The sequence below is a fragment of the Artemia sp. Qi Xiang Cuo genome, chromosome 6, assembly GCF_049724085.1.
Source record: "Artemia sp. Qi Xiang Cuo chromosome 6, ASM4972408v1, whole genome shotgun sequence".
NCBI lineage: Eukaryota > Metazoa > Arthropoda > Branchiopoda > Anostraca > Artemiidae > Artemia > Artemia sp. Qi Xiang Cuo.
In genome coordinates, this window is record NC_142799.1 from 81331769 (window position 1) to 81344849 (window position 13081).

Genomic DNA, 13081 nt, shown 5'->3' on the forward strand with positions numbered 1-13081 from the left:
TTTTTGCTTGAAATTGAGTCAAGAATTTCATCTATTCTTGGTAGAGGAAATTTATCTCTAACTACTTGTTTATTGAGAGCCCTATGATCTACTACGAGTCTAAGATCTACATTCTTTTTTGGTACTAAGATCACTGGTGCACTATACGGACTTATACTTGGGCGTATAATTTCGTTTTTTTCTAATTCATAGATTTTATTTTTTAACCACTCTTTGTGCTTATATGGCACGCGATATGGCTGTTTCGCTACGGGATTACTAGTCGTTAAAATTGAATGTTCATAAAATGGTATCAGCCCGATGTCATCTTCAGATGCAGAGAATACATCCTTAAAATTCCATAATAACTTGCATAATTTTTTCTTAAGTTCCATATCCGTAATATGATCCATATTAAATTTGTTTAAAAATTGCGATTTAGTCAAGGGGTATTCGTTATTTGAAGTTTTGATACCGTTAACTAGGTTTCTTTTAGATTTTTCCCATCTATTTAAATCATTCTCCGATAAAACCTGGATTTGGACTAAACACGTCCCCTTTTTAATTGTAATTGTATCATTTTCAGGATTATTTGTTACCCAAATAAAACCTTCCCCTTTGTCATAAGATATAATATGTTCCTCGCATAACAGATTTTCTGGTATTCCAGACGGTGTCGCAAACCATATTTCTGAATTGCTAATCACTGGTTCGATCATCTGTGATATTTGAATTTTTGCATCGTTTTGGGAGGGACTTTTGTTTTCCTTTTCGCGAATCCATAATATTCCTCTTTATTTTTGTTGTTTATTAGATTCATACTGGCGCTATGCTGCGCCATTGCGGCATCTTGTGGCGTCACGTTGGGTTTTATTATGTTCTTCCATAATTCCGCTATTTTCTTAATTTCGTTTGACCTGTATTGTCGCATATCTCCTATTTTTATTTTCGCAGATTCAATACTTTTATTATTTTAATATACTTAATTTCTGCAATATCTCTTAGGGTAATTGAACAAATTTCCAATTATGCCATGTGTTTGCGAGACATGAGGTTCAAAATATTGCGACATTATCCCACAAGAAATTCTGTTTACTGTTACGTTGTCTTCGTAACCTCTGTTACGACTTCTTAGGGTAGAAATTTCTTCCCCTGCCTTAGATGGGTAGACAAGCCTCTCATTTGCTACGTCTAATAGTATTCTATTAGACCTTAGAAAATTTGCTCCTATAATAGCCTCGTATGGGAAATTATCACATATAATAAAATTTGCCATAAAGGTTCTATTGTCTCTTTTTACGTTTAGGCAAATTGACCCTTTTGCATTTAACTTATGACCTGTCACGCTCGTTAAATTGGGATTATTGGGGTTCCTCTGTCGCCTAATATGAAGAGACAACATATTGAATACACAAGAGTTTATGATACAAATTGTTGCACCGGAGTCAATCAAAGCCTTAAAATAAACATTTTCTACACAAAAATCGTTAAATATAGGTAACTTGTTATTAATATCACTACAAGACGGCACTAATATTGTTTTGGACCTAATAAATATTCCTGGCACCCTCTGGGTTCAATTTATGTTTTTGAGGGGCCCGAAACGTTTCCCTGAGTTTTTATTTCATGTGTTGGTGCCCGTAATAGATATTCAGACGTATTAGGTTCCGTAGGCATATTTAATTGATTTACGTCTGTCTGTCTTCTCCATATATTATTATGGTAACGTGGATGTCTCGTGTCAGTGCCGTTGGCCTGTAAAGTTTTCGTTTCTATTTTGTAAATTTTCGTGATTTTTATATTGCAGTCTCGGATTATATTGGCCTTTGTGGGTATTTGGGTTTCCCGACCGGTCATTAATTTTTCTGTTGGGGGGGAGGGTTATACAAATTCGGTTGGTACGCATTATAAGGTACTGATTGGCGCAATCCCCCCCTGGCTATAGCCTATTGCACGACCGGTGCTAAAATTTGTTCTTCCGAACAAATGGTTGCCGTAATTTTGTGTTACCGACAGCAATTCTTGGTATGCGATTGTTGACATAATGGCACTCTCTGGCGATATGGCCAAGACGATTACAATTATAGCACCTTATTATTGTAGGGTTATTTCCGTAATTAGATTGTTTAATAGACTGAAAGCGTACTGTTTTCTGCCTAGCGGGTTCTAGCGTTTTGTTTCTTTTTGGCAATGGGGAGTTATCCCTTGAAAAGAAATTGGGGGATGCCTGATCACTCTTGAAGATTAGGTTCGCGTTTGGGTCATCTAGGCTATTTATTTTTGCTTTACTATGATTAGCAACCATTGTATCAACTTCGATTAATCGCTCTACCTCCTGAACTGCAAGATCCAACGTCTGAATATTTTTGGATATTACTGCTCTATATAGTTTTGGGGGTACCCCTTGCAAAAAAGTATTTAGTATGACTGTTTAATACAGTTGCCCAGAACCACTTCCGTATTTGGCTTCTACAGAAATGCGTATATTATCCAGGTATTCTCGTATATTCTGTGAAAAGTCAAAGTTCACTGCTCCGTGTTTTAATTTGTTTATGGAACTGGTGTCTATAAACCTATCTTTGAATGCTTTTAACAATTAAATCAACCGAATTTATTGGCAAGCTGGCGTCGTCGCCTATAGTAGGTTCAATCTGCTTCAAAAATGTTAAGGCCTGGCCTTTTAATCGTAGCAGGAGCATGTCGACTAACGCTTCTAGCCCTGTTTTTGTTAGTTGTACAAACTGGGTCAATTGGATATTAAATTCGTCAATATCTGATTGACCATTGTACTCCGGGATAGATTTCGCTATTTTTATATTTTTCGCGACTAACTTCTGCACTATTAATAAATCGTTCAGTTCTTCCATTTTTTTTTTGAATCAATTGAAAATAAATTTATTTTTACTTAACCTATTTGGGGGATGCTATTATCTCCTATGAGATATAAGGGTTTTCCTGTCGTAGCTTAGCGGCAATAGGCCTAATCACTTTTCTTATATGTCTGTATCGTTCCCAATAATTAAATTTAAGTTACAAAGTTTCTATAGCCTAATTAGTTCGCAGTTTTCCTCCAATTTTCGACTCGCGCCATTTGTAGCGATGAAAAAATTGATATTTGTGGCGATAAAAATTTCTCCGATAGTGCCGCTTATAGCGCTAAAGATTGTGTCAACTAGGCTAGCGCCGCTCCCAATTAATGAGAGAAAATTGAACATGTAGACATATAAATGTGGCCTCTTTTTTCTCGAGCTATCTGGAGGTCAGATTCCGTTGGGAGCATTTACCTTGGAGACTTACGAACTAATTGCCCATCTTTAGACTAGACGCAGACATATAAATGAAATAAACACAGATAAAAAAGACAATAGATTTATTGAACTTACATGCTTAGTTGCACAGCAACGGGTCACTTCAATGACAATAACGGTGACCAGAAAATAATAATTTCGTCTGAATCTCTCTAGGTCTGATTTACTGATCGTTTCAAATCTGACTTACGATTAAAATTAAAAAGCACATCTACCCCACTACCAAAACATAGGTTTTCATTCCTGCGCCATGAGGACTGCTCGCCATTGGCCCAAGAGGACCAAGGGTGTAAATCTTTCGTCCAATGAATTCTTTTAAATGTTTTTGATGATTCGGACATTCACACGGTTTTTTTTTTGCAATTTAAACTTCCTTAGAAATATTGTGCATAGCATTTTTTTGCTACTAATTATCTTAGCGAAATTCGAACGACTAGCGTCGTTGTTTGACTGAAGCTAAAAATGCAATTTCTCTTTTTGCTGATTAAGAATTTAGACTCTTGGAAGCGGTATTTGATCTCATTTAGGGGACGTTTAATTTCTTCCCGAATCATCTTTAGAAGGAAAGACTCCTGTATTTTAAATATACTCATGGTACAGCGCTATAAGCAGCGCTATCGGAGAACTTATAAGGTGTAAGTTCACGGCTTTTGAGCATAATAATACCTTTGACGCGGTCAATATTTATTATCGATTAAGCCCAGTCCTTCTCCTTTACAGCCACATTTTTATAGGCACACAAATAACTTCCATCGCTACAAATATAGTCCTCCAACAACACCAACACCATTTAAAAAAGAAGAAGATTCAATCTTGGAAAATACTAGTGGCAGCAGCAGCAATGGTTTTATGAAACTGGCTGCTAGTCAAAAGCGAAGACGGATTTATTCACCTTCCAGTTTGCAAAAGGGGAGTGGACCTTACACTACGTGTTTGCATTAAAAAATGGTTGAAGCTCTGAAACATGTTTATGAAAATATGAACCGAGTTACACACTGCATCGGAATCACAGGCTTCGTGTCAAACAATATCGACAAACTTAAGCCTTTTTCCCTCTGTATATAATGAAAACTGATCTTTTAACTTTAGACGCGATTCAACGGCGTCACAATACACCCTACAAATATATTCTAGTGGCAATCAATATTTTATTCGCTATGCTTAGGCTGGTTTGTTGCAAGTATAGGTAGGTGTTGAAATTGGTCTTGCTTTAGAATTTATTCTTAACATGATTGCTATAAAAAAATTCAGTCAGTTCGCGGTAAACAAATGGTTAATCATAATATGCAAAAAGTTCGACTGAAATATAATATAACACTCTATCATATTCACAGCCTGATAAAGGCTGCATTGGCTGAACGATTGATAAGAACGATTCGTTTATGAATTTCAAGATATTGTACGCTGAAAAATACTGCTGTTTTTATTCATGATTTAGATAAAATCATGCAAATATACAACCATCGACCACATCGATCCCTGTCCAACTCAAGCCCTCGGGACGTTCATTGCAGTGAAAATACATTTGATGCCTTTCTAAAGCAACTTTCCAGTGAAAAAAAAATTGTGAAGAAGAAATGCAATGTTGGTGATACTGTTCGAAAGGTTTGGCTGTGATTACATGCCATTTTCGACCCATTCAGCGACAAGAGGTCTAATAGAAAAGTGGTATTCATTTGTCCTGATATTGACTGCTATGTTAATATTCTTGGCCCAAGACAACAGGGTAATGGAATGGACTATTACAAAGGTCATTCGTCAATGTCGGGCTATGGTCTTGGTAGTTGGTTTGCTAAGCTGTTTCGCTCTGCACTACCTCTGGCTAGAAAATATATTGTACCGGCTGCGACAGATTTTGCAGCCACTACACTATACGATTGGAGCTCTGGTAAGGATTTAAAAAAAAGTGCTTCGGAAAATCTTAGGTCCAGTGTGTGAACCCTTGGCGAACAACTGAAATCTCAACAAAATGGGAAAGGTTTAAAAAAGTCGAGAAACAGGGCATCACTCATCAGTCTCTACTCAGGTCAGAAACGAAAGACATCACCCCTGTCAGGGAAAAGAAGGGAAAAGCCAACACGTGTAGTAAATAGAAGAAGAAGCCCCAGGAAGAGAACTGTTAGATCGAAACTAGAATTATTTTCCTAAAATGTCATATCAACCGCATAAGGATTCCCAACCTTCAATCACCTCCTCATTGAATCTATTCAATTTTATAAATGTTGAATTAAGTGTTAATTATAGATACCGCCAATAAATTTATCCTCAGACATCCCTCTACAATAATATACACTTCCAAATGTACTCAAATGAAAACTGTCTGATGGACCTAGCAGGAACATTTATAGATTTAGGGATGAAAGTTCAAAAATCCGATAATACATTGCCAATTCTTGCCAATGGAATATCCCATAAAAATTGTATATTACATAATATATTTCGTCAAATCAGTGTCTACATAAATGGCACACTGGTGAGCACAAGCAACAATCTCTCAAATTATACAAGCTATATGCAATTCATGTTGATGACACCCAAGTCATACAAGGAATTGAGAGGCACCTCCAATGGATATGAATATGTTACTAATACTGATAGTACAGATGCACTTAAAAATGCGACAAATAGTGGATTACATCTAGTTGGAAAAATACATCATGAAATATTTAATATACCCCAATGGCTATCACCCAATATTAAATTGGATATAAAATTGATGCTTGCTCCATCCAATTTCATTTTACGAAAGGAACTTGCTACCAATCCTGATGTAACTCTCTCCCTCACCTCGGCAATACTACATGTACGCAAACAACAGGTTATGAGTTCTGTTGCTTAGGCAGCGGAAAAACATAGAGCTAGCGGAAATGAGATTAAACTACTTGTTCCTCATAAAATGCCCAATCACATACAAATTGCCAAAGGCTCACGCAATTTTATCGATTTATCCCTTATCTCTTATAATAGTCCATCGAAATTGGACTTTGCATTACTACAAGGCGCAAGTGGAACAGGATTATGGAATAGCTTCTAAGTTAAATTTTAGATGTTTGGGCTTTAATTTTTTGTCGAGACAGTAAATTGAATCCCGCTCTACAATACATCTTTTGATAAATCTTATAGAACATCGTATGAGTTGACCAAACAAACCTTAAATCATGATTCACAACTATCTGAAAATGGAATAACCGAAGAAATGTTTGCTAAAACACATGGTATCATTTTGTTGGATTTGTCTGGCACCCAGGATATGAGTATAGTACGTACAGGGAGTGTGGGTTTAGAGTCTACATTTGCAGACCCGTTAGCTGAGAGTATTGCAATAATCTCGATAAATCAATATGAAACCTATTGGGAAATCACTCCTGAAGGCAGTGTTCTACTAAACTTGGCACCATGAACACCAGTCAAATAATCAATGTATTTAATATGGACCCCTACATGTCTAAATAGAGATTCTATTGTCTACCCTCGGACTTTCTTGGAAAAATTCAAAGTGCCAACAATACCCTAATCATTGTTAATAGCAGTCCGTCGACTGTGAATACTGGCCATTGGCTGTGCATCATTCAAACAAAAAAGACGATTGAAATTTTTGATCCTCTTGGCCTACCCTATACATTCTACACTCCACACATCAGCAGCTATATTGAGAGCAGTGGGAAAACTATTATTCAAAATCGGAAGAGAGTGCAGGATCTGACGACTAAAAGCTGTGGCCTCCATGCGTTACTATATTTTGTGTTCCGATGTCGTGGCTATACTTACAAGCAGTTTCTTAACATTTATGTAGACAATCTAAGACTGAACGGTTTTAAGTTGGAAAATATCCTATCAGACCTGTATAATATTGATGTTAGTGTCATAAGAGTAAAGTCATTAAAAAATGTATGTGAATTTGTTGATTAATAAAAGATAAAATATATATGCAATAACGTCTTAATTTTGACTTTAGATATCTTCTTATGTGTATAGACAACTAGCATGAACCACTAATGGTGGTAGATCATTTGAATTCTCTGTATGTTAATCTTGATTGACTGTAAATTCAGGTTCACATTTTCTACAGTATAATGTAACTTCACTCTTATTACATTTCGTTGCGTATTCCGTGATATTATTCGCGTTCATATTATGAAATTCACGTTTTTCCATCAGTCTGTAAGAAGCATTATTACATAATGCGTTTTCAACTGATGAATAATATTCGATATCTGCCAAGCAAAAATCACTAGGTTTATAGTCATAATAGGCAGTGTCGTCACAACGATTGCGTAGAAACCAAATTGTCTTGTTACCCCAACAGTTGAATCGTAGACCAGATTCTTCCTCCCTAAATATTTTAAATCCACGACGATACCAATCTCGTAGAAATAAACTAAAATCACGTTTGGGGTTCCTTCCAATCATACCGGGGTAAGTATTCTCCCACTGATCACATTTGTCACAATAGCAATTGGAGCATAGATGTCCTCTAGGGTGAGAGTTACAAATCTCTTCAAGACATGAATTACATCCTTTAATTTGTACTGCATATCCTCTATGTAATTTACAAGGATTGCATAATTTGCACTTTTCATTATAGTTATCAATAATTGCACAATTCTCACATGATGACCAACTGCCAAGAGTTTTCTGTTCGTTTCAAGTTTTGATGTTGCTCCTTACTTTCAGTTGAAAAACTTGTTTTTTTTTGTTTAATTTCTGATCGTTTTTTAAATAATGCTGGGAAATATGGCGCCCCTTCATAGCAATGTCTCTTCCCACATGAAAACTTCCTCCATGTAAAGATCCTCCCACATAACCCCCGACCCATCTATCCCACTACCAGAAAAAATCCTCCTAAAAACGCCTATATACTTCCCAATAACCAATACTATATGTTAACATTGGGTAAAGGTCATAACTTTCAGCCCTCCCCCGGGGACTTTGGGGGATTAAGTCATCCTAAAATACATAGTTATCATATTTTCGACCATGCTGAACAAAATAGCTATCACAAAATTTTGATCGGGTGACTTTGGGAAAAAATGAGTGTGGGAGGGGGCTAGTTGCCCTCCATTTTTTTGTCACTTTAAAAGGGCACCAGAACTTCCGTTTCATTAAATTTCCGTTCGAATGAGCCTTTCCGCGATATTTAAGTAACATTTAGTCGATACGGTTATAACTGGGAAAAAACAAACAAACAACAAACCAACAAGCGTCCGTCTTTCTACTGGCAAAAATACAAAAGTTCACTTTTTAGTAGATAGAAACTCTGAATCTCTGTAGAAAGGATCTCTGGGGCGCTGACTCTGATGGTGTGATTTTCTTGACAACTTTATGATTTTAAGGGGGTCTTTCCCCCTTTTTTGAAAAATCAGCCAAATTTTCTCAGGCGCGTAACTTTTGATGGGTAGGACTAAACCTGATGAAACTTATTTATTTGAAATCAGCATTAAAATCTGATTCTTTTGATGTATCTATTGGTATCAAAATCCCGTTTTTTAGAGTTTTGGTTACTATTGAGCCGGGTCGCTCCTTACTTACAATTCGTTACCGCGAACTGTTTGATGTAAGAAGAGACAAAGAAAAGTACTGTTTGAAAATCCTTGTACTCATAATGTTGAATACAGACGCGGATTCAGAGGAGAGTTTTAAGGCTACGTGCCCTCTCCCCACCATATATTTGAGAGTTGCACTATCTTTAAATACCTTTGAACCATTCCCTAAATAATCTTCGGTACCTGCGTGTTACAGCGACCACACTTCGCTCTTGATCTGTAATGAAAAAACCGGTTTTCTTTGTCCACTCGAAGATAATTAGCTTAGCTTGAGTGAGAGAAACTACTTTGCAGGTTTATTTTAATTAAATATTTAATATATAGAGGTGGTTAGGTTAGGTATTTAGGTACTTGCTAGGAATCCGGTAAATACGCGAGAATTGTATTGCGAGATCAGATAGGCCTTGCCCAATACTTATATGAGACCCTGTATAAACAAAGGGTTTCTTACTCCAAGAACTATATTTAAACTTTAGTTTTTTGGGGGTTTAGGGGGACTAAAAGGTACCTAGGTTTAATTACGTTAGGATACGTATTTAATATATGCTATGCTTTACCCCCATCCCCCCTAATGTGCAAATATATAGCCCAAATTTGTTTCTGAGCTATTATATTTTTATCCTATTTTATTTCATTACCATTAACGAAACTTCACTTCTCGTGTACTTACCGGATTCTTAACAATAATGCGTTCTGGGTGGCCTGCTTTTCATTATTCTCCGTTGTATTTTCGGTACTTATCGATTAGCTGGAACACACGCGAGAAATGAAGTTTGGTTAATGGTAATGAAATAAAACAAAATACAATCAAAATCTAATAGTTTAGAAACAAATTTGGGCTATATATTCGCACACTAGGGGGGAGGGGGGAGGGTAAAGAATAGCATGTATTAAATACGTAACCTAACCTAAGCTGACCTAGGTATCTTTTTTTCCGCTTCAACCCCAAAAAACTAAAGTTTAAATATTTTTCACGGAGTGAGAAATACCTCACTAGTCGAGGAAACCTGTTTTTGAATAGGATATTTGAGATTCTATATGCGGTTCTCGTCGCGTGTGTTCTAGCTAACCGATAAATACCGTATTTTCCATAATTTTGTTGCTAAAGCATTATATTTTCATCATATTTTGGTATTTTTAAAATCTAACTTCACTTCTTTGTTGTGGTTGCTATAACACGTAAGTACCTAAAGCCCAAAGAACTGAAATATGCTTAAACTTGTGAATTTGTGGGGTGGGAGAAGACGGAGGGATGCGGAGATCAATGACCTCCCTTAGACCATATCAATAATAAAGCTTGAAAATCATCATATACCTTTCATTTCAAAAGGGTGTAATTTGTCCACCTTTTTGAAAAATACGTCTATAAAGTGCCTGTTTTATACGAACTACTAGTTACCTAAAATATTGACCCAATCAGATTGCCCTCGGATAAGTTTTAAAGGTAAAAAAAAATGAATCTTTGATTGGCAATCAAATTAGCCTATCTAGTTGGCAATTATTCTCGACGATCGGTTCTATATTAGTGAATCAACTTCAAACCATGCTTCCTCACTTGACAGCTTTATTTTCAAAGCATCTTTTTAAATTTTCAGTTACTATGGGCTGAGACTCATACTGAAATAAGGTCTAGCTACTACTGTAAGGCCATACTAATAATACTACTAATAAGGCCATTGGAAATTATGGATGGGAGACAAAGTTCTTTTTATAAGTCAACTTAGGGCTAATTAGTGTTGAAAACGCAATGAAATATCATGATTGCCCTCTGCACCATTGAAATCTTCATAACCAAACACCTCATTTAGGAGAATTACAGTCCCCCATCTTTAGCAACAAGTGAAATCACTTTTTCGCATGGGAAGCAGTGAAGTCTCTCCTTTTATCATTATTTTCCCACTTCTCCTTTGTTTTGTTTTCTGTCACAACTAGTGGGGTACTAAAATATCATAGAAATATGTTTAAGGGCTCAGTTGAAAGGATATCTGAAAACGTTGATAATCCATTCTTAGGCCCTATGGGTGTCTGGGACTGCTGGTCCAGAAAGGGTGACCACACTTTGTGTTTGAACATAATATCCAGGTTGTGAAATTAAGACACGGTTGGAATAAAAAAAAAAAAAAGATCGAATGCAATGCAGGCCCTGGTGCAACCTAGGTCGAAAATGATGCCAAGAAGTTGGTTGGTTGTACTTTGCATTCAAGCATGCTTGAAAAACATCGTCAGATTTTGACGCTAGACACGTGTTGGAATTGAAAATTTGTAGAAGTATCCATAACTGATGTCTTAGGTCTTAGATATGAGATTTGGCTTTGGTCACAGGAAGAAAGGTACTTATGTACTATCTGTAACACACGCGAAAAGAGAAGTCTGGTTAATGCTAGTGAAATAAAACAAAATAGGATGAAAATATGATAGTTTAGAAACAAGTTTCGGCTAAATATTTGCACGTTAGGAGCGGGAGGGGGTAAAGCATAGCATATATTAAATACGTAACCAAACCTAGGTACGGTTTTCTCCCTAGACCCCTAAAAACAATAGTTTAAATATTATAAACGCAATGACAAACAACGGTTTCCAATCCGATTGTCTATTGAAAGAAACCCATTTGACTAATTTCTTAAGCATCTTCCCTATATAACATGGCGTGTGTGTTACAGATATTACAGAAATACCGGAAGAAATTACAAAAGTCATGACGGTGAAGAACGGGGGAGGAAAGGGTGCGTGGAGAAGTGGAGGAACTACATCTGCATGGGGGTGCTGAACTGGAATATGCTCAATTCGTATTAAAAGTTTTTTTTGCCTACTTAACATTTTCCTCACTATGCTGATCATGCCACGCTGAAAATATCAGCGAGGCATCCACAAAGTATGTTGCTGTTTTTTGTTCTTTTTATTTTTTGCTTCATCTTAAATATTAAACAGTATATATTTGCCATCTATTAAAAACAAGCAAAAGTTTGGTGCCATAAAGGTGACAATTGCGCATTTAGTTTCTCGTCACGAAACTCTATTATTCTTCTTCTTCTATTTCACAGCAGGCAGGCTTTTCAGTTGATACTATTTAGCCCTTTTCCTTTTGCTTCACTCTGTTGGCTACAGAGCTACTGGCTTGGTTGTCTCTTATTTATTAGATATTCTCAGATATCTTTCAGTAGATCTTTTGACTCAAGGAGTTCAAATATAAGATGATAGATATCGATTTCTGTGCTCTGTGTGCAGGTATAGTTGGCTAGGCTGTTGGCTGATAGTGAGATTTTGTGGTGTTTGAAGCACTTTAACAGTTTACAATGCAAAGTATGCTGCGCAGACGTCAGCATATTACATTCAAATAGGCAGTGGTCAATTGTTTCATTATTCATAATACAATACCTGCAAAGAGGGGACAGGGGAACTGAACCCCTTGAATTCGGAAACTGATACGAGAATGCAAGAAGGTTTAGTCCATTTGTTCCAGAAGGAATTCTATCATTTTATTATATGAAGTAATCATGCAACTCTGCTCACTTAAGAACAAATGCACGCCATCTAATAACCTTGTGTTACAAGTTTTCCAAATATAAAAGGAATACTGCTTAATTTACCTATTACAGCACCAAGGAGGAGGGCTACAAACCCCCCTCCTCCAAAAATCATCCACTTTTGCATAGTCCTTCCTTTAACAACTCAGATATTGCACTAATCAATATTAGGATATTTCTGTAAACGAGATTCACAAGAGGTAAACAAACAAGCTTACTAAGCTTAACCTGTAAACAACCTTTGGTACATTTTTAATTATCGTGTAATTTTGTTTTTATTGTCTTTAGATTAATTATATGCCTGAACCATAAAATTGAGATAATTTTTCCTTTCGGACCTGATTAAAGGACTTTTTTCTGTTATGTAGGCAGTTTGAATTGAGTCATTTCAATTTCAAGCACGTTCCAAAATGAAAATTGATGAACATGTTTCTTCGAGTTTTCATTGATGCTTGGTATTCCCGTGTTTATGTGTAGGTGAGCTTAAATGCCTTCTCTAATTATGAATTAAAAAAACATGTTCCACAAAATAAGTTTTTCAAAGAAAAGTAAAGAACTCCATTAAACCAAAAATGAGCAAAAATAAAATCAAATAAACTTACAAGTGTGAAACTACCACAAATCAGCATCTATTAATAAATGAAACCCAAAACGAACAGAGGTTACAATAAATAACCGAGTCAAACTCAAAACGAGCAGAAATTAACATGAGTAGGGCCCAAAACCC

The 13081-nt window shown here is 36.2% G+C and overlaps 1 protein-coding gene across 1 annotated transcript in view; it reads right to left on the reverse strand.

Moving 5' to 3' along the window:
• Window positions 1–12532, reverse strand: part of LOC148951655 (glutamate carboxypeptidase 2-like) — a 109925-nt gene extending 97393 nt beyond the window's left edge. Inside the window, exon 1 of the mRNA XM_089091176.1 lies at window positions 12418–12532. Within this exon, the coding sequence (XP_088947302.1) occupies window positions 12418–12481 (64 nt within the window). The 5' untranslated portion in view covers window positions 12482–12532. The remainder of the gene's footprint in view (window positions 1–12417) is intronic.
• Between the last annotated feature and the right edge of the window lie 549 nt (window positions 12533–13081).